This window comes from Triturus cristatus, chromosome 3_2, assembly GCF_964204655.1.
Source record: "Triturus cristatus chromosome 3_2, aTriCri1.1, whole genome shotgun sequence".
Taxonomy (NCBI): domain Eukaryota; kingdom Metazoa; phylum Chordata; class Amphibia; order Caudata; family Salamandridae; genus Triturus; species Triturus cristatus.
Genome location: NC_140584.1, coordinates 47,634,097 through 47,658,802, shown reverse-complemented (window position 1 = coordinate 47,658,802; position 24,706 = coordinate 47,634,097). Strand labels below are relative to the sequence as shown.

Genomic DNA, 24,706 nt, shown 5'->3' with positions numbered 1-24,706 from the left:
GGCCTGATTTAATTCCTATTGAGTTTTATAGAATGTTTCAAAAAATTCTAATTCCTGATCTGGTGGATACTATTCTGCAGGCTCAGTCTGGATATTCTGTCCCAGAATCATGGGCAGGGGCAGATATGGTGGTGATTTTAAAAAAGGGCAAGCCTTCTCTGGAACCAGGCTCATATAGGCCTATCACTCTTATGAATGCGGACGCTAAAATATTCTCAAAGGTAATGGCTATTAGACTCTCTAAGATAATAGCACAGTTGGTCAGTCCTACACAGCACGGGTTTATACCAGGGAGGGGGACGGCGCACCATGTTCGGAAAATAATTACCTTGCTGGACACAACGGAAGTCTCAGGAGACCCCATGTCGGTTATGCTTTTAGACGCAGAGAAGGCATTTGAACGGGTCTCCTGGGACTACCTTTGGGCTGCATTAGCATGGTGTGGTATTGGGGTAGGCTTCATTAAATCAATACAGACACTTTATCGGTCACCTACAGCTCAGCTTAGAATTAATGGAGAGCATACACTGCCTTTCCAGATTGACAGAGGCACCCGACAGGGGTGTCCATGCTCGCCTTTGCTATTTGCAGTTTATATTGATCCGCTGATCCGCAGGCTTGAATTAAATGAACAAATCGCTCCGATTCATATTCAAGGGCAGCTCTGCAAAACTCTGGTCTATGCAGACGACGTGGCGATAGTGTCTCCCTCCCCAACTAGAACAATGCTGGAAGTAGAAATGGAGGCTGAGGCCTTTGGACGGATTTCTGGATACGCTCTAAATAGCTCTAAGACACAGATTATAAAGAATATACAGACGACCTGTAACGATGGGCGAGTAGTGGATTCAGCGGTCTATTTAGGTATTAACATCTCGGCAGATGTAGGAAAGATTGTGGAACAAAATATTGAGCCAATAATGGTAAAATGTAAGAAAGATCTTGACAGGATCCACAATCTTCATCTTTCTTTGGTGGGTCGATCAAATGTGATCAAAATGCTTATTTTGCCCAAATTTCTTTATTTATTCAGGACAATTCCTCTGTTATTTGAAGGTAAATGGTTTCTTGCAATTGAACACTTGATTAATAAATTTATTTGGGCAGGAGGGAAAACTAGGAGGGCACTTCGGTTCCTATCTCTATCTAGGGATAGGGGAGGCTGGGCAGTACCGGACTTTAAGTTATATTACTGGGCATCAGCCATACACTATATGAGGGGGCTTATGGGCGGAGATAATTCAGATATCCAGATTAAATCAGACTCAAATGATATTTATGCAATGCTTATAGGGGAAGATGCCGGCAATTGTTTTTTGAAATATACGGACCCTGGGTATTATAAACGAACCAAATTTAAGACACTATCAGCAGGATTTAAAATATGGGCAGCATTGAGTAAAAAAACTTGGGATGGGCAGATTTAATGCCTACACTAGGATCGAGGGGAATAATTCTCTTCCAGTAGAGATATTTGCGGACGGGATCATGAGTGATTGGGGACGGCGGGGGATCTGCAAACTTGGGGATTTTATGGGAGATCAAGGTTTCCTAGAGTTCTCGGAGCTTCAAGGGAAGTATGGTTTTCCTAGGAATAATTTCTTTAAGTTTTTACAAGTTCGGAGTTACCTGCAGAATAAGAAGGGTGGGTCTGCTGGGTTTAGTAAAAATAGGGTCTTTGACATGATTGAGTCTGGAGCAGACTGTTCCATAAAGAAAATTTATGCTGAGTTGTCTTTATTAAAAAGTGATGATTTGGAAAAATATGGAAGGAAATGGGGCGATAAACTTCAGATCGATCAGGACTGCTTCCAGGACTCTCTTGAATTAGGGCGGACCATACTTTGCTCGGCAGCCCTACAGTCTCAGCATTACAAGACGATTTATTCACTATACCATACTCCCGATAGGATTCTTAAATGGGGGGGTACGACGGGAATTACATGCCCCCGATGTAATAGTAGTGAGGCTGATATTGTTCATATTTTCGCACTGTGTCCCCATCTCAATCTTTTGATTAAGGCTATTGAATCTTTTTTAGATATAAGTTTAGGAATTAATGTGGTCCTTACTAGGGGTGGGCGGAATTTGCGTAATCGCGTTACAAAAATCTCCGCGAAACGGTAAAAAATCTCCGCGAACACGCAGAAATTCCGTGAACACGCGGAATTGCTTGTTCGCGATGCTTTTTTCCTGTTCACAATCGCTGTTTGCGTGCTTGGGGAGAAATATCTCGCGAACACGCATTTTGAGAACGCGAACAAGCAAAAATTTCGCGAAGTCGCGGAAAGCGGAATTTTGGGCAATTTCGCGTTCTCCACAGAACGCGAAATTACCCAAATTCCGCAAATTCCGCGAACGAAATTTACCGCCCAGGCCTAGTCCTTACACCAGTATGGATCCTTCTGGGAGTAGGAGGGGCAGAAGAGCAATCTGCCTCATCTCTTTTTCTGTTCGTGGCTATGTCCGTTTACAGAATATGTATTGCATCAGGCTGGTTGGATAAGACAGCTCCAACATTCCATCAATGGTTGGCCAGATTATTGTCAGCATATAATTTGGAAAAAGGGATATACGATAGAAAGGGGAAAAAGGGTAGAGCCTTAGGTAAGCGTATATGGGAACCTGTTAGGAGATGGAAGGAGGCTCCCTGAATATAGTGAGATTGTTGTCGGAATGTAAATTCTTGGGTCTTTGGTTGTCTTCTTTATTAATGTTCCTCCCTTGTATTGTTTAATGCTATGTGCAAATTATTTTGATGTAATGAGTACGGAAAAATTATAATAAAATTTAAAAAAAAAAAAAAAAAAAAATGCACCAGAGCATCCCAGAGTCACGTGTAATACAAGAGACAGGTAAGATAGAGCAGGGCAACCACAATACATATGCCGCTACACAACAGCGTTGGGGAATGTGCCTCAGGAGTGACACCAACAACAAAGTGATATGTTTCACAAGACATGTGTCACGCCACTGCAGGTCAGCCTGTATCACAAACGTGCAGTGACAGCATAGCAGGGCAGTGAGTGTTATGGGAGCCACACCGCAGCATTATCATGTGTCGCGTGTAGCATTGCAGGGCAACACTTAATAAATAAGATGAACCACAGCTTCACAGAGCAATGTGTTTTGTAGGGGCTCTGTCTCAGTTGGGCAGTGTGTAGGCCTGGCCCCGCACTCCCTACCTGCGTCCCTGCCTGGGCTCTGGGCGTGGGGCTCCCCCGTGCAGGCTGGTCCGCGGGCGGGGCGGGGGTCCGATTATTTTGCATTTTGGTGTCACCCCATGTGATGGTGTCACCCGGTGCGGTCCGCACCCCCCGCAGCCCACTAGTGACGCCACTGGTGTGCTGGGAGTGGAATGATGCAGAGTGAGATATTCCAGATACAGTAGGGGAATGTAAGAGGAAAGGAGAGGAGAGGCACTCTTTTAGAAAGCAAGTGAAAGGCCATCAATCATGATACACTACGCTCCAGTCGCCCAATGGACCTCCAGTGGCTGATCAAAGTGGGAACAGCACTCCAAGCAACACAGTATCTGTAGAGGCCTGACCCATTCCTTCATTATGCATTCTTATCTGTGGGCTGATGTACAAAGTGACAGACACGGCATATAGGTCTTCTTATTTTTGTGTTGAAATTTTTTATTAGCATTTTATATATACTATACATAAATGACCTAAAGCAATAGCTAACATTAGATATTATCAGATATATAAACATATAAATAATCTATACATCGTTGGCACATGAGATGCTAATATATCTGATATATAAATAGGTGAACAAGCAAATTCATCAGAACTAATAACAATTGATATATTAATAAAAGTTGAATCCTCACATTTCTTAGCTATATTATTTTCCTCTGTGTTAAAGTAATTAAGATTAAGAAATAAGATATAAAAACAGCAACATAATATAGGACCAGGAAAAATAAAGAGAAATTAGCAAAAATAAAATAATTAATTAGTTTGGATATCCGGCAGCAGATTTACAATGGTATTTACAACAAAACAGCATCTGTTTGTAAAAAAGGAGCCCAAACTTGATTAAATTGGTCAATTTGATCATGCAAGTTATAAATGACTCTTTCGTATGATGCAGTTTGAATCATGGCTACCATCCAGGACTCTTGAGATGGCGGTGTTGGAGATTTCCATTGTCTTAGTATACAAATTTTTGCTGTGGCCAATGCAATATGTAAAAGACGGCATTGTGGCTTAGAAAGACGTTGAGAGTTTCTTGAGTCATGCAGAAGAATGGTACATGGTGTTAACGGTAAGGATAAGGGTATAGTGTTATATAGAGTCTGACCAATGTAGGACCAATAGGATTGAACCATAGGACAATCACAAATAATATGAGCAATGTCACAACCAGGAGTCACATCGCCAACAATTAGTATGTGTAAGTAACCCTGCTTTGTGTAACTTTACCGGAGACCAGTGTCAATCATGTTAAATTTTAAACAAGCAGCATTTTAATCTAGCTTCTCGAGCTCCTTTATCTAAATTTTCCAATAAATCCGTCCATTCCTGATCATTGTAAGAAGCTGATAAACGGGTTTGCCATTTGATGCGGAGATCTCTTGATAATGGCTGTGAAAATAAGTGTGATGTAAATGTTTTGTACAAGCCAGATGTAACTCCAGTATGTTTCCCCCAAGTATACAAATAAGATACTATAGATGAAGTTTGTAGCGTCTGTGTGTGTAATCTAAGTATTTTAGTAAGGCAGACGCTGAGTTGTGTATAATTTGCTGCGTCTTCTTATTTTTGAAAGGATATTATGAAAGGGAAAAATATCATCTAGAACCCAGGGATCGAATTCTTAAAAAGATTTAAGGAAGGCCACAATTGCATTGATGATGGGTATCTTATGATGCAAACACAAGGAGATGATGGACGGAGCGCTGAAACTTTTCAGACACTCACTCCCAGTCACAGATTTGGGTTGAATCCCTCATCGTTCTTTAGCTCACTTCACCACCCCAGTTCAGACCCAGCCATCTGCAAATCAGTCTTGACCCTGCTCCTCTTATGATGGCACTGGCATTGAGGAGGTATCTCTTCTATCCAGAGCCCTAACCATCATCAACGGAATTCTCAATGTAGACGCACTGAGGAGTCAAGGAAGAACCAGAGTTTGAACATTGTCCATATTTCCCCTCTTCATAAGCAGACAGATTCCACGGTTTTCTGCACAGAGTCTGGTCACCCCTCTCTTGATCTTCTACAGTAGACTCTAGATTCACGGTGGTGAAAGGGTTCTCTGTAAGGATGGGTCAGGACTGCCTGGGCACCCTCGTATGGATCGTTAAGGCAGGGATTGCTGGGTGCTAAAAGGCCCAGGTGACCTTCACGCAACCCTGTTTGCTCAGTTCACAGTCATCAGCTGCACAAAGCAGCAATTTCCCACCCACCTGTCTCTGTGCTTTAGTCACAGACGGTTTTAATTTGGACGTTGGGCACAATAAATGTGATGGGCACGATTTTAGCACCTTCTGTCAAGTTCAAATTGATCTAAAATGACTTTGCTGTGGAATTTAGGGCAGCTTTGGGTCATGTATAGCCTACTGGTGGCCTTTGCCATCTAGTTGTACCACGAGGTGGCTCACATCATTGTGTCTTCATTCTCTGGGAGGGCTGTGATTGGCTTTATCACAAGTGGCTGTCCCAGATTATTTGGCATCAGTCTTTTAAATTTCCAATAAGACACAACTGAAATAATATAACACTCATGAGTTCATCTTTTGACAAGATGTTAGAAAAAGGAAGTTATGTCAACTACCTGTTAAAGATGTTATCCCTTGATATCAACTGACGCATTGTGACTTGCATTTGGTCTTAATGTCTATCAGGTCTTTTTGAAAATATGTAAAAATTGATAAACCCAAGGTAGTGTTAGCTTGTTATAGATGCCAATTTTTTCACTTGATACTCCTGAGGTTTATGGCTGATGCTGTAAAATAAGCTATGGCTGATTTATTCCAATCATTGCATGTGAAAAATACTAGAGCGTGCATACTATAAAAAGTGGTGCTAGAACTCTTTGACAAGCAAAACATATATTAACCTTGCCTGGCCACTCATTCAAATGGGCGGAAAGACTTTGGGGTTTCACAGTCTAATGCGCATGTTGATCTCTGCTTTCTGTCTTCGATAGGTCGATCTTTTGTGATTGAAGATGAGTACCTGGAAATCAATTCCATCAGCAGGGAGCAGTCGGGGCTGTACGAGTGCATCGCAGCCAATGAGGTGTCAGCGCCTGTTGTACGGCGGGTCAATGTCACAGTGAACTGTAAGTGCCGCTACCTCACAATCAGAATGTACTACTGATTAATTGATTGGGCTAGGCAAATGTGGTTCTAGTTAGTCGGTGCTGAAGACCAATTGCACAGGGTTAGCAAATTCTTTTAAATAGTAACGGAATCAGTTTTAGATACATAATCTGAGGGTCTGTGAGGCCTAAGAGTACATTTGCTAACAGATGTCTAAGCCATTACATGAGTCCTGTGTCCATGAACTGGATCAGTAGCCTCCGCGAGACAGCTTTGCGGTTCCACAGCTATTTCAAAATGCGTCTTATGTGAAAGCCGGGGGAATACATAGAAGGAATTTGAGCGATAGATGATGCAAGCCACAGTATGGAAATTAGAAGGGGGAACGTAGAGGCATACAACATTCTTACATTTGACTGGGGAATTCAAGAAACTCCACAAACTTTAGGATCTCTCAGAAAGTGGTGAAGTTTTAAAAGGCAAAAGTTTTTTTCCCTTCTGGAAGAAAAACCATTAAATCGTTCAATGAGCAGGAGAACGCTTGGACCAAAGCAAATGTTACTGGAAAAACTTCCTGCAAAGCCTTTTTAGGTCTCGCCTGACCCAGCGCATGCGCTGGTGAGATTTATTGAGAGGGCTCCAAAAAGTGCTACCAGGCCAGCCTAGAGCTACAGTGCATGTGCGCGGGCGCACGCGCCGCGCTTGACTGCGATCACTTTCGCGGCCGCACGGCAGCTTTGATGTTTGATCGCGATCACTTTCACTTTCACTGCCGCACGGCCGCTTGGCATAGCCAATAGGTCTCGCTTTTGGGACCTTATAAGTATTTAGTTATGCAACTGTTGCATGGCTAAACACTTATAAGGTCCCAAAGGCGAGACCTATTGGCTATGCCAATGCTTGTTTTGTTAGCTGCTGTGCCACTCTCACAATAATCCCAGTTTCACTAAGGAGACAGGTTTTCTTCTATGGACAGTTTTGCCGCGGGAATTCTAATTTTGCAGACTTTAAACAGAAAAGAGGGGATGAAAGAGAGGGCAAAATGTAGGTGTTAAAATAGAGGCTACTGAGAGGTGCTAAGGAGATCCAAGGCCATCATATGTTTTTATTTTCCTTCTTAAACCAGTAAAGTGACTCCATTTAGTCTTTGCTACCAGCCTGGGACTATCACATGTCACCTCTTTGTCAATTGCATGCGCCAGTGAAAGTTTGCATTGCACACCAGATGGTTAACATTATCTGTCAATAGAAAGAGGATTTCAGTTTTCAGGGTCATCCATCAAACGTTCGTGTTCAACAGATCCACATTGAAAATATTTTCTAGGTAAAAGTATCATACATTTGAACAATCACAGTTTAACAGTCGTGACCCCTGGGCACCCTCTCTCAGTGAAGGCTGTGGCCTTGGTGAATTGATCCAAGTAATATCCAGCAGTTCTAAATTTGTTAAAAAACATATCGGTGCACTGCATTTTTCTTAGAAAGGCCCCCACTCACTTCTGCCACTTATCTCAGCCCACTTTCACCACTTGAGCGGGCCATTAATTCACTGAAACTTTCATATATTGTAACTGAAGTAAAACTTTAGATGTGGCTGACTGTATTAAGTGCTCTCAAGTGCTTAAAGAGCATGATTGTAGTAATAGAGCACATTATCAGCTCGCTTTATGAAGCAAAGAGTCTGCAAAATCTTACTGTCGCGGCATGCGGGTACTCTCCAGTAATAGCTCTGCACTCCAGGATAATAGTCTGTTTTCCATTGTCAGCACCCACAATCCTGCACTCAGCTATGATCAATCTTGTCCAGTTTCTCTTATTCATGAAAGCAAACAGAATACAAGAGGCTGACCAGACAACAAACACATCCGATGCGCTAATCTAAACCCTGTGAAACTCTTGTACGCCATTCCCACCTGGCCTGACATTACACAACCTCTACACTCCCATGTAAACACATATAATGTGTGAAATCGACCTTCTATGCCATTTTTGACGTCTCATTCACCATCCATCCTCTCCACCGCTATTTCTCGGTGAATCCACTCCAAAGGCTACTGTTGTCAGGTAGTGTTGGCTTTGGACAATAGAGATTTGATGATAGAAATGCCCAGGCGTCAAAAGAAGCTTCACATGTCTGTGGTGTTCTCCATATGTGATTTCTGATGGCTCTAGGGTCAGTTATATCAAAGGAATTTAACCATTAGCTGTCTATGTAAAATTGTGTTCGTACACATTAGATTTTTTAATTATTGACCTGCAGGTTGTAATTCTGCAACAAGGAGTCACGTGTTGGTGACACTAAAAGTTTGCTTTTAGGCTCTGGAGAGTGTACTGCGGCCCACGAGACAGATGCAAATGCCCTCTAAAATAAATGTCTGTGTGGCCTCCTGGCTCAAATTGAGTACTGATATTAGGGGGCATTTTTAATCACTATATTACTCAATTTGAAAGGACGGGAACTGCACGCGGAGCTCCCCCACCCTCACTGGCCTGTAGATCAGGTGTAATGCATGCCCCTGCAGCCCCTGTTATGTAGGGGGACTCAGCCCTTTAGGGGGCCCCCAGCCCATCAGGGGGATCCCATTCAGCCCAAGGCAAAGGACGTTTGTGAGAAATGGGAGACTCAGGGCCATCTCCACACATTCTGCACATTTTGTGTTTACGCCACTGCCGACCTGTTACTAGGATATTTTCAGCAAGGTTGTGATTCCAAAAGAAATTTGCACTTGCAATGGGAGAAGCTACAATTTTAAGATCTGCAACCTGTCATCTTGTCTTTTTCTGCAGACCCACCATATATCTCAGTCGCTAAGAACACAGGAGCCTCAGTTGGTCAGAAGGGCATCCTGCGCTGTGAAGCTTCGGCAGTGCCCTTAGCAGAGTTCCAGTGGTACAAGGAAGAGACAAGGTATCAACTCTCAAGCCAACCTATCTGCATGGGTTATAGCTTTGTGTAGGACTAAAAATGGACATAGAAGCTACTAGAAGCAGAGGTGGGAGTGAACAAAAAGTACAAATGGACGTGGCAGGCTTGATTCGACATATGGCATATGTTGTTATTCTATTTATTTGTATAACACTTAATATCACACTAAAGACTCCTCCAGCTGCTTAGAAGGGGCCGGGAAAACCGGAAAAGACAGGGGTAATGCAGAAGTAACCTTTTTGATGGAATGGGCTTCCTGACATTGCTAGCATCTTATCGGACAGAGAGAAAACGTGTTGTCGGTAGTTACCCATAGGTGTGCCAAGACAGCCGCGAGGATGTGGAGGGGAGCATGGGGTGGGATGAAGCAGAAATGTTCACAGTTGGTGCATCCTGGGACACATCTGCATGCTTTACCATAAATATAGAAAAACCGAGTGAGAGTGGTATAAAAACCAATCAGGGGGTTCAGCACAATCCTTGCATATCTTGTCCTGACCTGATGGCACTCAAGACCAAAAAGCTTGAACAGGAGACCCGGAGATAGGCGGCTCACTCAGCTGGGATTAGGGAATCTCCCCAGGTATTACTTTGTCACATGTCTGTTCCTAAGGAACATGGGCTTCGTTACTTCCACAGTTGTGAACTACCTGGGTATCCACATCCCAATGTCCATCTTTGCTTTCCACTAAACTGGATATAATTTTCTGTCTCTAAACCTAACCGCAGATTACTGATATTTTTTGACCTAAATTCAGACTATAATTGTTTTTGATTCTATTTAATATAAAACTGTTACGTTATTTTAATATAAGTAATTGAGAGCTTGTCCCATCGCTACTTCAAGGGGTCCATCAGTTAAACCCGAGCCTTAATCATTGGTTCACAAACCCAGAGGTGCATTTTTCAAGAAAAAGAAAGAAGTGGACAAGACGGAATTGACGTAGAGTTGAGGGCATCCGTATTCTTTATAGTGAAGGACGGGGGCGCTTGGTTTTAAGTGGGAGCCAGCGTCAATTGGAAGACGTTCGAACTGGGGCCTGCGTAGTAGATACAGGCAGCACCCGGAAGGAGGTATGGCCGATGAATGTGAGGAACCTCTGGGTCTCGGCGTGAGTCTGAGCCCCTGTTCTTCACTACGAAGAATCTGGATCCCCCCAATTGCACGTCGGCTCTGTCTTGTCTACTTCAAATGCTCTAGAGAAGTCTCAGTTAAGGGGCGAAACGCATTGGTTAAAGTGAATTTTACCAAAAAAAAGACAAGAAGACATAAATAAAGGAAATCCTGATGGACAATTGAAAAGGAGCCGTGCCATATATAATAATTGTGTCTGACTGTGCAGCTTATACAATTAATCAAATGTATAGTGGGTGCTGATCGCCTTTTTTGATTGTTTCTGTTGAACTCTGTTACCATATGGGAAGTTAGGAGGCTGGTTTCCCAGATCGTTGCACCACTGGAGTGTACATACTTTATTAATAGTGATAGGTGTGATTTTGCTGTCTCAGACTCATTTTTGTAAAACATCCTTCACATTTTTGTCATCACCATCTCAAGGTGGAGGCGTGCTCATCACCAACCGCAGTGAGAGACAGCAGGCTTCCTCCTTGCCTGACTCTCTCATTCTTTCTCACCCCATCTTGTCTCTTTCTCTCACTATATAACTCTACGTTCCTCTATCTATTTATCTATCTATCTATAGATCGATCGATCTGTCTATCTATCTATCTATCTATCTATCTATCTATCTATCTATCTATCTATCTATCTATCTATCTATCTATCTATCTATCTATCTATCTATCTATCTATCTATCTATCTATCTATCTATCTACCTGTCTGTCTGTCTGTCTGTCTGTCTGTCTGTCTGTCTGTCTGTCTGTCTGTCTGTCTGTCTGTCTGTCTGTCTGTCTGTCTGTCTATCTATCTATCTATCTATCTATCTATCTATCTATCTACCTACCTACCTACCTACCTACCTACCTACCTACCTACAGGCTCGTTCACTCTCTTTTCCTTATACCTTACTGTGTCAGTTTTAAATACCTTTTCTTTGTACAGCTCGAGTCACCTCCATGAGTCCTTGCCTAACTGTCTACTCAATTGCTTCATCCCTCGGTATACATTTTATCCCATTTCATTCATTTTCTTACCTTCACTATGAGTGGTTTGCCATTCTGCAATAGCACTCTCTTCCATACTCCCATTTTTACCTCTTGCTCTTCTCTATTCGGATCCTCTTGGATGTCACGCGTCATCTACTCCAGCCCTCTTTGCAAAGCTCTAACTAGGCCCTTCCACACTTACTCCATACGCACTTTCCGTCATTCTCTCTTCTGTTTCCCAGCCCACTTTTGCGTATACATACCGATTTGATATTCGGAACAGGCACGCCAAGATCGTCCCTTCCTAATACTGATTTGCAGTGGTATGTAAGAATATTTCGCGATCGAAATGTGGTCGCTAAACATTTGCATTTTACCACCAACTTCAAGTAGTGGGTAACCCATTTGCAAATAGGAAGAGGTCCCAAAAGGACCCCTTCCTATTTGTGAATGTTCATAAAAACTTTTTAAATAGTAGGCAGTGGTCCCACAGACCACTACCTACTTATAAAAATTTTAAATAAAAACTCTTAATTTTTCTTTTTTAAACACATTCAGTTTTAAAAATTTTAAATAAAAACTCTTCATTTTTCTTTTTTAAACACATAAAGTTTTGCTTTAAGGAAAAAGGGCCGCATAAAAAAAAGTGATTGCTTTAAGAACAATCACAGGCATGGTGGTGTGCTGACCACAGCAGGCTACCTCGCTGTGATTTTAGTGATTCCTAATGGGTCGCAAATTGTGACCTACCTCATTAATATTCATGAGGTAAGTCCATTTGCGACCCACTAGGAATCGCTAAATGAAACTCTTTGAGTTTCCTACATTAGGAATAGCGATTTCCTAATTGCGATTTGGAGAGAATCGCAATTACGTAATCGCTATTCCCAATATTAATACATCTGACCCTTCATTTCTTTCATTCTATCCAGTAAAAAAAACCTCCAGGCCAGATGTGCAACCATTTCATTTTGCAAATCACTAATTGGGAAATTTTGAAACTCGCAAAATGAAATACTAATGTGTCTCAGACACATTTAGCGATTCCCAAAGGGGTCACAAATGACCGGCCTTATCAATATTCACGAGGCAGGTCGCAATTTGAGATCCATTGGGAATGGCTGGCACTCACAGGGATGGTGGCTGCTGGGGTCAGCAGACCACCTTGTCTGGGATTGCTTTTTAAATAAAGCAATTTTATTTTTAAATGCAGCCCATTTTCCTTAAAGGAATAAAAAAAAAAGTGTTTTCTTTTCATTTTCAAAAAATGTTGGCGCCCACATTCATAAATGGGAAGGGGTCCTTTACCCTTCCTGTTTGCGAATGGGTTACCATCTCCTTCACTGAGTTGGTAAAATATAAATATTTTGCGACCACATTCTGGTTGCAAAACATTCATGCATGACACTATGACTCGCTATAAGGAAGGGGCACCCTTGAAATGCCTCTTCATAATAGTGACTTGCAAACCCTATGTTGCAAGTTGGTAATAGGTTACCGACTCACAAAATAGGGTTTTTACATGGTGACAGCCTTTTTTTAGCGGTTGTGAATGGCCTGATTCTCCATTTGCAACTGCTAAAAATGGTGGTATATCTGGCACTAAGTCCTCACTACTCTCTCTCACTCACCAGCTGTTTTGCAGCCCCTCCATTCTTTGTGACTTTCCCTCTTTCGCCTTACTCTTTCTGTGGCCTCCTTCTAGTTGTCTCCTTTTTAGTTCAAGCCTGGGCAGTGCATGCGCTGCTCTGTGAGGCATGCTGGATTCAGGTAGGGACTTGAAGCTCCGCCCACACTTCGCCCATATTTTTCATTGGCTTGTGTCATTGTCCACTATAAACTGTGGCTGTTCATTGGTCAATAGACTTAGCAGTCCCTCCTTAGTACCGCCTTGTCTCATTTTGTAACTTCCCATGGCAACACCCCCTGTTACGTGTGTTGTTACTCAGTAGGATTTAATTTTAGCGTCCGAGAATTATTTTCTCAAATAGCTTTCTCCTGCCTCCTGTTGCAGGCAGGACACGCTCTCTCCTTATGCTTTTGAATTTTTTTTATAGCACAGGCGCCGAACACATTTGCAATGCAATATGTCTCACATTTGCGAGAGTTTAAGATATTGGCATTGTAAATGACACAGCCTTTTATTTATCTGTTTTAAAAACAACGCATAAAGAAAAGGCATAGTCATTTGCAATTCCAATAGCTCAGACTCTCGTAAATGCGAGACCTATTGCATTGCAAATGCTTGTTTTATTTTGCCTCACCTCCTGCTCCTTGGGGATTAACTCCCATCCGCTGTCTTTAAAAATCGCAAACACGGGTATGTCCCGGCTGAGCACAGCCTGGCACCTGACAGCCCCAGTGGAAGCCTGCATCAGGACCACAACAAACTCTCCGCATCTGGCTATGATACCGGCGAGAAATATTCGTTTATTTTTTCAACAAAGGTGTTGTGAAATGAGATTGTTTTCTGAGACGTCTGTGACAGTCCAGGGTTCGTATTCAGGGCAGGATTCCCCTGGGGAGGGAAGTGTGATGGAACTAACTCCTGGCTGAAGGATGGAAAAGTCGCAGGAGAATATTTTTCAACAGATGAAGTCTGCGTCGCGTTTTTTTAAACCTGGACCGGGTGACGATGGCCTGGTGAATAAAGTAGCTTCAGGCAGAGGCCGACAGCCGAATATATTATAGGAAATATTTCCAATCTTTAATAGGAGGCAGGCGCATGAACAAGATAAAATTAATGAAGCGGTGACCAACTTTAGATAGCCCATTCAACGCAAGTTAATGACTTCTCTGTAGAATTCCTTTTCTGCTGCCTTTTCCCCTAACCAGGTCTTAGCTGTTCTGTGAAAGCTCTGTCCGGCAAAGTCTAATCTTAAACGTTAATAAACAATTTATCTCACTTTTTTTTGCATTTCAGAACCATGGTTCGTTCTGAAGCAGGCAATGCTGGCCATCTGCTTAGGGTACCAAAATCTGGAGGTGCCATATTGACTTCAGAAACAGCTAAGGCCCGTCCCCTTCCCAGACAGAAGGAGGGGAGGGGGAAAGGTCACTTCGTCTAGGACAGAAAATTATTTTCTGGGCCCCACACAACGAGCAGTGTAAAATATAAACTTTGACAAATTGCGAACACAGCATGCACCTCCTTCCTTCACATTTCTTTGCAAGGTGACTGTCTGCCATCTTGAAACCTTCCTCCACTTACAGCAAGGATGGACTGGAAACCAAAGCCAACAGGCAAAACTGTTCAAACCAGCTCTTACAATGCTGGTAGACACTAATAGAATGCACCACCCTGAACTGAAAACAGTCTCTCTAGTGTAGAACCCATCGAGAAAGTGACAGAGTGGAAAAATGGCTAGGCCAGCGTTCAGTTCATTTGTCCAGTTTGGGATTGCTGCTAAATACAGCACTAAAAGTTGGCACCAAATTAAAGCACTGTGTTAAGGCATGAGTAATGTGGTCAATTTCCTAGGGCCCTCGCCTTCCAGGGGAGACTCTCGTAAAGTGATTAGAAGAGTTAGAAGTCGAACCGTAATCACTGAGTGTGTGAAACCAGAGTCTTCGCTACAATATGTTAGCTAGACATTCACACTGCACAGAAGCTTAGCGTGCGTGCTTGGTCTGCCCATCCATAACCCCAGCGATCTCAGGTAGTTGGCGTCAATTATATCAAAAGAGAATGTTTCTGCTTCATGTCTCTCTCCTTCCTTCATCCCACATCTTCTACCTCACCCTCTCTCTTTTCTTCTCTCTACCTGCCTCTAGGTGCGTATCCATTCTCTGTTTCACTTCTCTGTTTCTCACTTTTTTTTCTCAATGCATCTTTCAGTACACCTATTCTCGCTACCTCTCTTTTAAGAATGCCAACATCTCTCTACTACTCTATGTTTCTAACTATACATCTCTACCACCTCACTATACCGCAACTCTCTTTCTACTTCACCCCTTTCTCTGTAACACTAGTGTTCCCATCTCTCCTCTCAGTATATGTCTTCCACCTACTACACGTTTCTCTCAATTTCATCACTCTCTCTGTCTCTCTCTCTTTTTACCTCACTTGTCTAGTTCTCTCTTCATTTTTATTTGCATCCCTTCTCTAGCTCTTTTCAAGGCTACCTAAGCACTTCACCTCACCCTCATTTATTTACCTCACATTGCGTTCAGAATCCTATCTTTTTCTTACCTCACCGCTCTCTCTACCAACTCTTTAATTTACCTCACCATTTGTGTGCTACCTTACCTCCCCAGCTCACCCTATTTTTATCTCTATTCCCCCACTTCACTACCTTTCTCTCTACCTTTCTTTCATAATCTCCTTTTCTTTATCATTACTACCATTCTCTCTCATCCCTCTCGACACTACTTCTCAATCTGAAATCGGCCTCTTCACATCACTTCTTTCTCTATGTCTAATTTTTTATACACCTCTCTTTTTACCTTTCTCTGTGTCCTCTCACGTTGCTCACCGTTTCTCTCTTTACTTCTCTAGCAACCTCGCAATCTCATCTCTTTCTCTACCTCACCTCTATCTCTACTTAACCTTTTTTCTTTCTACAACATATTATTCTCCTCTACATGTCACCACTTTCTGCACCTGTCTCTCTGCTTCATTAGATTTGCTGCCTGAAATTTCTTTCTATACTATTTCTTATTTTGCCCTTTCCTCTACCTCACCGCTCCCCCTCTACCTTACATCTCCCTGTACTTCTCTCGCTACCTCTCTCTTCCTTAGAACTGCCTTGAACCTCTTTCTGCCACCACTCTTTCTATTCTACCTCACTTTTGGTGCATCCAACCCCTCTCTCTACCTTTCCTTGTCTCTATATCTAGCTTTTTTCGGTCTCTATACCTCACTCTAAAACCTCGCCAAGCTCTCTGCTTATCTTTCTCTCATTGCCTTTTGCTCTTTCTATGTTGATGTGTCTATCTTTCTATCTACCTCACCTTCCCTCCTTTACCTTCTGGCTCTCAAAATCTCCCAGTGCTTAATTTGCAAAACAAATAAGTGCCAAAGTTCTTGTCAGGGGCCACTGTAGCGTGTGCCACACATTGCCCCTGCCATGCTGCCAATTATAGTAACAAAACAAGTACTAACATTCACATTCCTACAAGTGTGATAATTCAGACTATTTCAGGCTCCCAAAGCTATAAGAACGGCTCGGGTGGCAGGTAATTCATTATTAATGCATATTGAGTTAATAATCAACTGTTGTTGTGGTCATTACCCAGACAGCGCCACCTTGTGGCTGACTGTCACAGGCCCCCGGTTCTGACAATTAAGTGCCAGTGGTGAGCATCGGAAACCACCGGCTCAAATTAAGCACTGATATCTCCTCCATTTCTTTGCCCTATCTCTTTGTCCATTCTCCCTTCATTTCACCTCTTGTGCTATAGTGTTAACAAAACTCTCCTTGTTCATTCCTGCATCTCACATCTCCCATTTACCTTGCTCAGCATAGTTGGAGATCATGTTCTAGCTATAGAAGAATTCACATAGAAACAGGAGATGAGGCAGAAAATAGGAAAATAGAATAAAGGAGAACATTGCACCTGATAGAAAGGTGGACATACTCTGAGTTCTACTTTGATTTTCACTTTTGCAGCAAGCAGCAAGACTGCCAGTTGTGAAAGAGGAATTATTCTTGTTTATGAGTATGTGGTAAGTAAATCTACAATCTGAAGCACAGTGCATATGTATTACTTTAGTAGTATGCACTAGTTTCAGTAACAGCCACCAAGTCACAGTTACTATGCCCTTCTTCAAATGGGAGGAACTCGCAGAAAATAATTGCTTTATGAATGATTGTTGAAACCTTCTTTTGGTGTTGTTTGGCTGGTCAATTTGTTTGTTTTTGTTTGTCTCACTGAAACTCTAATAGTAAATTAATTATGGCGCCTCATGGGGGCTCGAATTAATTTAAAATTTGTAAAAATCCAAATGTGTTATCCCTAACATAGCACTGCATAATATTAGAAATATTTTCTCACAGTTTATTTTATATTAGGCCTGAGTCTTTCAAAGCATAGACAATCTGCAGCATATTACATCGATATTGTATGGGCACAGAAGTCTTGAACAGATCTTTATTCCTGTTTTCCATATGCAGTGTCTGGCTTGGATTTTTATTTTTTGCAATGTGAGCGTGTATTGGATCTATAAAGTGCAAACAGGTGCCATCTAAATCAAAAGGTTAGGGTGATGTACCCTAACCTAATAGATTACAAAGACTTGCTCATTCTATTTATGTTATGTCATGTTATGTTATCCGGATTTGTAGAGCGCACAGCTGCCCCAGCAAAGGGGCGTCCCGGCGCTATAGAGGACAGAATACCGGACACAGGTAATACCACAAACAAGAACATAACAGCACTAAGAATCCAGAGGAAAGAGGAAGGTTTTAACAGCCTTCCTAACAGCAAAAAGTTCATTGATTGCGCGAATATGTACAGGAAGAGAGTTCCAGAGCCTGGCAGCCAAAACTCTAAAAGAGCGACCTCCGGCCCTAGCTCTCTTAAAGCGCAGAACTGTGACCAAATAATGGCCTGAGGAAATTTATTAGAAAAAGTGTAACTGAGAGAACATTAACTGGTCTATTAACAAATGTTGATTCTTTTCCAACTATGCAGGCTCAGTTAGTAGTAGCAGAAATTCTCACCACCATTAGGCGGGTCCATTAGACCCTAACCCATAGTCTGTTTATCAGTGGCATCCAGTCAGTGTCTCATTGGGGCCCCACCCCTCCATTTTTCAGAGCATGATCGGTGTCTACCAACACTCATCATGTCAATGTCCGGCAGTCAGGCACTTTAACATGTGCTAGTGCACACAAGTCATAAAGCCCAGCACAGCCGTCGGAGGATCCTCTTCTTGGTGATGAGGAGAAGCATGACTGCCCTGAAGCACCCAGGACTGAGTGTCAATCAAAGGCTCACACCGCCGTTTCCCACTCCTCACACAGTGGGGTGCAATCTGCCCCGTGGGGTGGGATCTGCAAGCCTCACATCTCACTGACCCTCCCCACTCTATGATGAATAAGGAAGATCCTCCTCTCATTGGCTACCCTTCCAATGAGAGGTAACAATGGGACTTTGCAGTTCTTACTTCCCTGCTGAAGTCTCCAGCTGCTTCCCAGGCTTTCATGTTTCTCCCTTGCGCTACCTGACACTGTCTTCTACTGTTTTGCGCCACCAGGTAAATAATTCATTCAATGTTTGCATGCTTGTGTCTATGCAATTGTATGTACTTGCATGTGTGTGCTTGCGAATGGGAGTATGTAAGCTTGTGAATGTACATGCTTGTGAATTGGTGGGTGTAAGTATGTCTATGTGCACTTGTGAATGGACGGTTGTGAGTATATTAATAGGTGTATGCTTGCAAATGGGTCGGTGTGAGTATGAACACTTGTGTGCTTGTAAATGAGTGGGTGTGAGTGTATGCATGTGTGGGTGTGAGTATATGCACATATGTGTGCTTGTGAACATAAGGGTCTGAGCATGTGCTCCTGTGTGTGCTGGTGGAGGTGAGTATGTGGATGTGTGCGCATGCCCCACAACAATTTACACTTACCAACCACCACTGCTGTGGATCCACCCAGGGCACATTGCAGAGGACGATCCACCCTATTTAAATATCTCTGTCTGCCTGCTGCAGACCTCTGTGATGTGGAGGGAGCACCACAGCACAGTGCAGTGCTTCACTGCACCGTAGGTTTGCTGAGTGGGTGCCATTTTAAAGTCCCCGCTCAGCAAACATTTTTGCATTGAAAAAATAAACTTCCAATGCAGGAGTTTGTTTTCTCAATACAAGCAAATGTCACAAATATGCAGGGAATGTTCTCACTACCAATGGAAGCCATTCTACATGGTCCCTGCCTATTTCCACCATTCTTCACATGACAGATGCATGAAAGGACTATGATTGAGGGTCATCATGACCTCAATAGGTTGTAGCAACCGACATTGTGACTTGACAGCCCCTTGGGAGGATGGCCGCTGGGTTAGAGGTTTTAACTGGCGAAAAGCTCCAACGCTGTAAATACAGCACGTACTCTAACTATAAACGCTGGGGCTGTACGACGAGGTTGGAGAGGTGGGAACAAGACCAATTTACAGTGATTCTCCTGCTATGTCAAACTCTAATTTAGGCTCTTTGTGTTTTATATAGCCTATAATACTGAACGTCTGCTATTTCTACACTCTGTAAACAAGTGTTACTAATATCGAATTTAAGGTACTCAGTTTACCACCATCAGTACGACTGAACGCTGAGCTGAGTCTGCCTTACTGAATTTGAACTCACAACCTACAGAACAATGAATTTGTCAGTGGCGAGTGCTGAGCTAACTAGTTTTTTTTTTTTTATTTAGCCCAGGGAATGCTGCCAATAAGCTGAGAGAGCTCAATGAATGTTTGGCTCAGTGGTTCCTTGGAGGAGGAATGCTATCACTTGCCTGGCATGATCTGTCTAGAAGCATCTTGACCAAGGACTCTTTTGATGGATACATTTAGCAGAGTCCTTGTTGGTGTAGTACAGAGTTTTCAATCTGTGGGGCGCGACCACCAGGGGGGCCGTGAAGTCCTGGGAAAGGGGCTCGCGCATTTCCAGGCTTAATTTCTGCCTGCAATCTAAAACATGTGCTCTTCCTTTTGAAAACTGGGACGCTTCATTCTGGTCTTCATTCTGGTCATTAAAATGCCTCAGCTGAGGTTAATTGAGTCTCCTGTGCTGTGAAACTAAGATGCCGGGCAGACAGGTAAAGCAATCCTTTGTGCCTGGGTGCCTGCTTGAAATGCAAATGTGCGTTATGAGTTAATCTGCAAATGTAAATGGTGCTTGGGTGCAGTTATGGCTTTAATTTCTTGGTGACGGCAAAGATTTGTTTTTTTTTAGTGGTAGTAGGATGAGTTAACAACTGGGCTGTGAAGTTCATGATTTTAAACACTTAGGGGCAGATTTACAAACCCCTTGCGACACATTTACGCCGCCGTTGCGTCACTTTTGTGACCCAGCGGCGGCGTAAACCATGCGCCACGTTGAGACTTATTTACAACGTGACACATCAAGGCAGAGGCGTCACGTTGTAAAGCCCTGCGCCACATGAAACCTGCGTCAGGTTTCATGTGGGTGTTCTGTCGCAGGGTGGGCGTTCCCAAGCTGGAAAGTCCTGTAAAACCGCCACAGTGAAATCTACAAGATTTCACTGAGTCAGTTTTACGACGCTGCTGCGTCAAATCCTTACGCCTGCTTCAAGCAGGCGTAAGGAGTGATGCACCACGTTAAGTATGGGCGGCCCATGTGCATTGCAGGAGTTGCGTTCTGCTTGCGACGCAACTCTAGCAATGCGCCACAAGATGCGTCACGCATCTTCCCCTCCTTGCACCATGGTGCACCGCTTTGTAAATGCAACGCATCCGTGGTGGTGCAAGGGGGGGATTACGTGACGCATCTGTTCTGGCGCATCCCTGCTGATTTGCAGAGATGTGCCAGAAGTTGTAAATCTGCCCCTTAGTGCCCCTTTGGAGGTGTTGGAGGGACAGTTATGCAAAAAAAAAAATGCATTACTTATCTTCTGGTATTACTAAAATCTACATTTTGGAAGCTCCAAAGTATCCTAAAACTATTTGCACAGTTTGTAGCAGTCTAACCTATAATGTGTGTAATGCAAGTGCTTTCTCTCACATGCTATGACCTCATAGCACTAAAAATACACGTCACTATTCCCCACTGCACCAACCAAATTTAAATCTGTGGCTCCCTGGTTACACAGAGGCCTCTGTAGTACAATAACTACTAGAGGTTTCATAATGTACTACAGTGCATTTCCCACCGAGTAACAACTTTTTTCATTCAAGCAACCCATTATTTTATATGTAGCAACCTGATGGTGAAAGAGCTAAAAAACTTAAAAATCTAGAGCTAAAAACCGAACAAAATATTTTTGGGCTGATTTATGAGAGGCTTGAGCCACCGGAGCATCATTTGTTTTTAAGCTCCACCAGCACAAGCGTCGCAATCGTATCTATGAGGCAACACAAAATCACCCTGCGTGGCTATGAGTGGCCTCATACATATGGAGTAAGACAAAGCAGCGCAAGTCACTGCCTTATCTTAGTCTGTCAAGTAGGAGTTCCATGGATAGTGCTGTGGGTGTTCCCACGCAACACCAATGGATTTTGATGCTGCGCCAGATTTACAAAAGCAGGTAAACATGGGGCAATGCAAAACCTTACACCTCCCCACAGCAGGCGTAATGAGGAGAAATGTTTTCATGTCTCCTTGTGTTTTTTCCTCTTTCCATGTGTGCTGCATCTCACATAGAAAGAGGACAACCCCTCTCGGGATAGTGCCCCTTCCTGCACAAAAACAATTCTGCCTACATTGGCGCTAGGCAGCAATTTGTGCGCCAACACAGGGAGAAAGGACAGGAATGGACCATATTTTATAAATAAGGTGCATTCCTACCCTTTCAAATTGGCGTAGGCAAGCGCAGCAAGAACATGTGGCGCTGCCCTACGCCAATTCCTCATAAATGAGGTCCTTTGTTTTTAGCCACACCTTTGATCACACTTCCACGCTCACTGAAATATTATTTCACCACTGTAAAAATGGTTTGCTATGAGAATTGGGGGTGTTTATGGTTGTTGATAGTTGTCGATGATGAGGAGTACCTAGTTCTAGAATATTTTGCTCAAGGGGGGGTCTTTACGCCTAAAACATTTTGACAGGGGGGGTCACGGCATCAAAAAGTTTGAAGACCTCTGGTGAAGTAGGTTATGTTGCACACTACAAAATACAGTCAAGATCAATTTCTGCACCCTTTGGCTTTCTGTGTAATGTTAATGTGTTGTCATTTATCTCCTAGGTTAGACAGTGGCCTTGATGGGGTGAGAATTGAGAGCAAAGGTCCTATGTCTATGCTGACATTCTTCAATGTCTCTGAAAAGGATTACGGGAACTACACCTGCATGGCATCCAACGAACTCGGGAACACCAATGCCAGTGTTATCTTATACGGTAGGTGCTATAAATGGATAGCTTCCATGGTCAGACGACTGCCTAAAGAGATATGAAAACACTCCCCAGAGAGTCTGTTCTTCACTGAATGAGGAAATAGAGTACTCAGATACCCTCTGAAATGTGTGTTCAGGCTGGACCAAGGCCTGGAGTTTCAAAAAGAAAAGAAACATAGAATTTGAAGGTAAATATGTCTATAATGCGTTTCAGCAAGTTATTTAGAGAACATTTGGTACTGAGCCAAAGATAGATGCACAAAGCTCTTAAGCAAGCTCTGAGAAGAAGCAGGAAATTCCAGCTTGGAGGAGAAAAGGGTCATATTGTAATGCATTTGTGAGGTACTACATGCACCTGAAATCCAGAGAGGAAAAAATTCACAGGTGAGCAGTTTTTGGAAATTGTAAGTACAGTCACAGGCATCCAACAGACTTGTTTACGGAAAGCAATGTTCAAATGTTCGTTCTAAACCTGGACTGGTTCATGGCAATGCAGAAGAACCATAAGGAAGCACTGATGGGCAAGCCACATATACATTATTTGCTCAAGAATGAATTCAAGATGTAAGCCACAGCATCTTCACTACTCTCACAGAGCAATTAGCGGGGACAGGGACACTGACACAACAACATGTCTGGAAGGGAAGTCTTCATGGAGCAGATGAAGGGAGCGTTTGAAGTAAAGACCTGACTCATTATTTCATCGATTTGCCACTTTGGTTTGGGCCTTTGTTCAGGTCCCCTGGCTAGGAGCTGCGCGTGGCCCTCTAAACACACACACAATATTCATTGCCTTGTTTTGTCTTGTTTTTGACATGTCATACCTGTAACACCCCAGGGTGAAAATCCAGTGGTCTGGCACGTAATACAACTCCCAGCTCCATCTTCCCGATCCATGGACTCATCCTCTTTGCTCCGCCCCTTCCATTTACAGGTGCAAACCCTTACACCCTTTGTTAGGCAAGGAGAAAACCTTCCCAAGTACACCCACTTATCTCCCATGAGGGATCGCTCTAACTCATTCCACTCTTGCCAGTCTGAGGCATCACTTGACACTGATGGGGTGGCGGATCACAGTGGTTTGGTGTGGCGAGTTTTGAGTAACCAGTGATGGGTGAAGTGTAGCAGGTGTGCGCACAGTGCTTAGTTGCAGATGCTCTCGTGCATTAGCCACAGTATCGGTGACATCATCTCTTAATACTCGAACTTGTGTCTCCATTCTCACTTCCATTTTGTTTTTGCCAATTCACCTATTAGAATGCGAAAGCCTCACTGCACACTGAGGCTCAGCACTGCTAATGGGAGCAGTATATAGATCCATATGAGAGCCGTCTCAATGCCCTGCTATCAATGCTGCCCTCACTGATAAGTGCTCCAAAGCTTGAGTTAGGGATTGAAAAATCTCACTAAAGTCTCCAAACCCAAATTTGAATTTCATTACAAAAGATCACCCAAAACAGGGCTCGAGTCGGGGTACCACGCGGGTGGACGGCGTCCCCCCACTTATTTTACCGGGTTTTTACCGGGTGGACGCCGTCCCCCCTGCCCAAAAGATGGAGCCGGTACCCGAGCCTGCGCGCGCGCTCAGCACTCACCAAACCCCACCTTCTATTGTCGAGAGAGGGCGAACAGAGCTCTTTAAGTTGTTTCACGTTGATGGAGCCGTTCAGTATGACAGACGGGCGCTCGTGGCCGTATATTAGAAAAGGTCAGTATGTGTTTATGCATTTCAGACGGAGACCGGCAAATTTACTGTGGGCAATAAATACGCACCGAACAAGAGCATCTTTAATTTCCCCCGCTCCTTTGAGTGTCAATACGGTGACTAATTCCAACGTAAACATTCTCCTTTGCCCTTTGAACCTGCCCCCATCACCTTCTAACCTTTGTTAATTAGTGGGGACTACATCTCGTGACGTCACTTCCTGCCGTGAGGTCACTTCCGGTGACACCACCTAACTTGGAGCGTCCCCCCACTTCTTTTTTTAGGACTTGTGCCGTGACCCAAAATAAAACAAATTCCTCAAAAGTGCTGTTCAGGAACATTGCTTCTAAATTCTACAATTACCGCAGAATAAGTTAGTGGCCCTGAGGGTCGCTGCTTTTCGTCGTAAAAATTGGCCGAATATGCCTGTGTCTCTTTACTGCAGACACGCGGGGAAGTGCACACCATCTGTGCTCATTTCAACTGCACTGGAGCTAAAACGAAGTGCACCGCCAGTCGTTCCTTTGCTGTTTTTTTCTCTCTCAAAGAACTTGTGGAAAGATCTTGGCACCCACAACTTCTTGTGACAGACAACGTGTCACACTTCACAAAGCATCTCGGTGGATATTAGCATCCCGTTGGACACCTGGATTTATGACACTGCATGGC

General features: G+C 43.3%; 1 protein-coding gene across 1 annotated transcript in view; it reads left to right on the top strand.

The window, feature by feature from the left end:
* LOC146856783 (opioid-binding protein/cell adhesion molecule-like) overlaps positions 1-24,706 on the top strand; it is a 1,126,851-nt gene that overhangs the window by 1,052,093 nt on the left and 50,052 nt on the right. Inside the window, exons 4-6 of the mRNA XM_085647228.1 lie at positions 6,166-6,300; positions 9,068-9,188; positions 22,185-22,336. Of these exons, the coding sequence (XP_085503354.1) occupies positions 6,166-6,300; positions 9,068-9,188; positions 22,185-22,336 (408 nt within the window). The remainder of the gene's footprint in view (positions 1-6,165; positions 6,301-9,067; positions 9,189-22,184; positions 22,337-24,706) is intronic.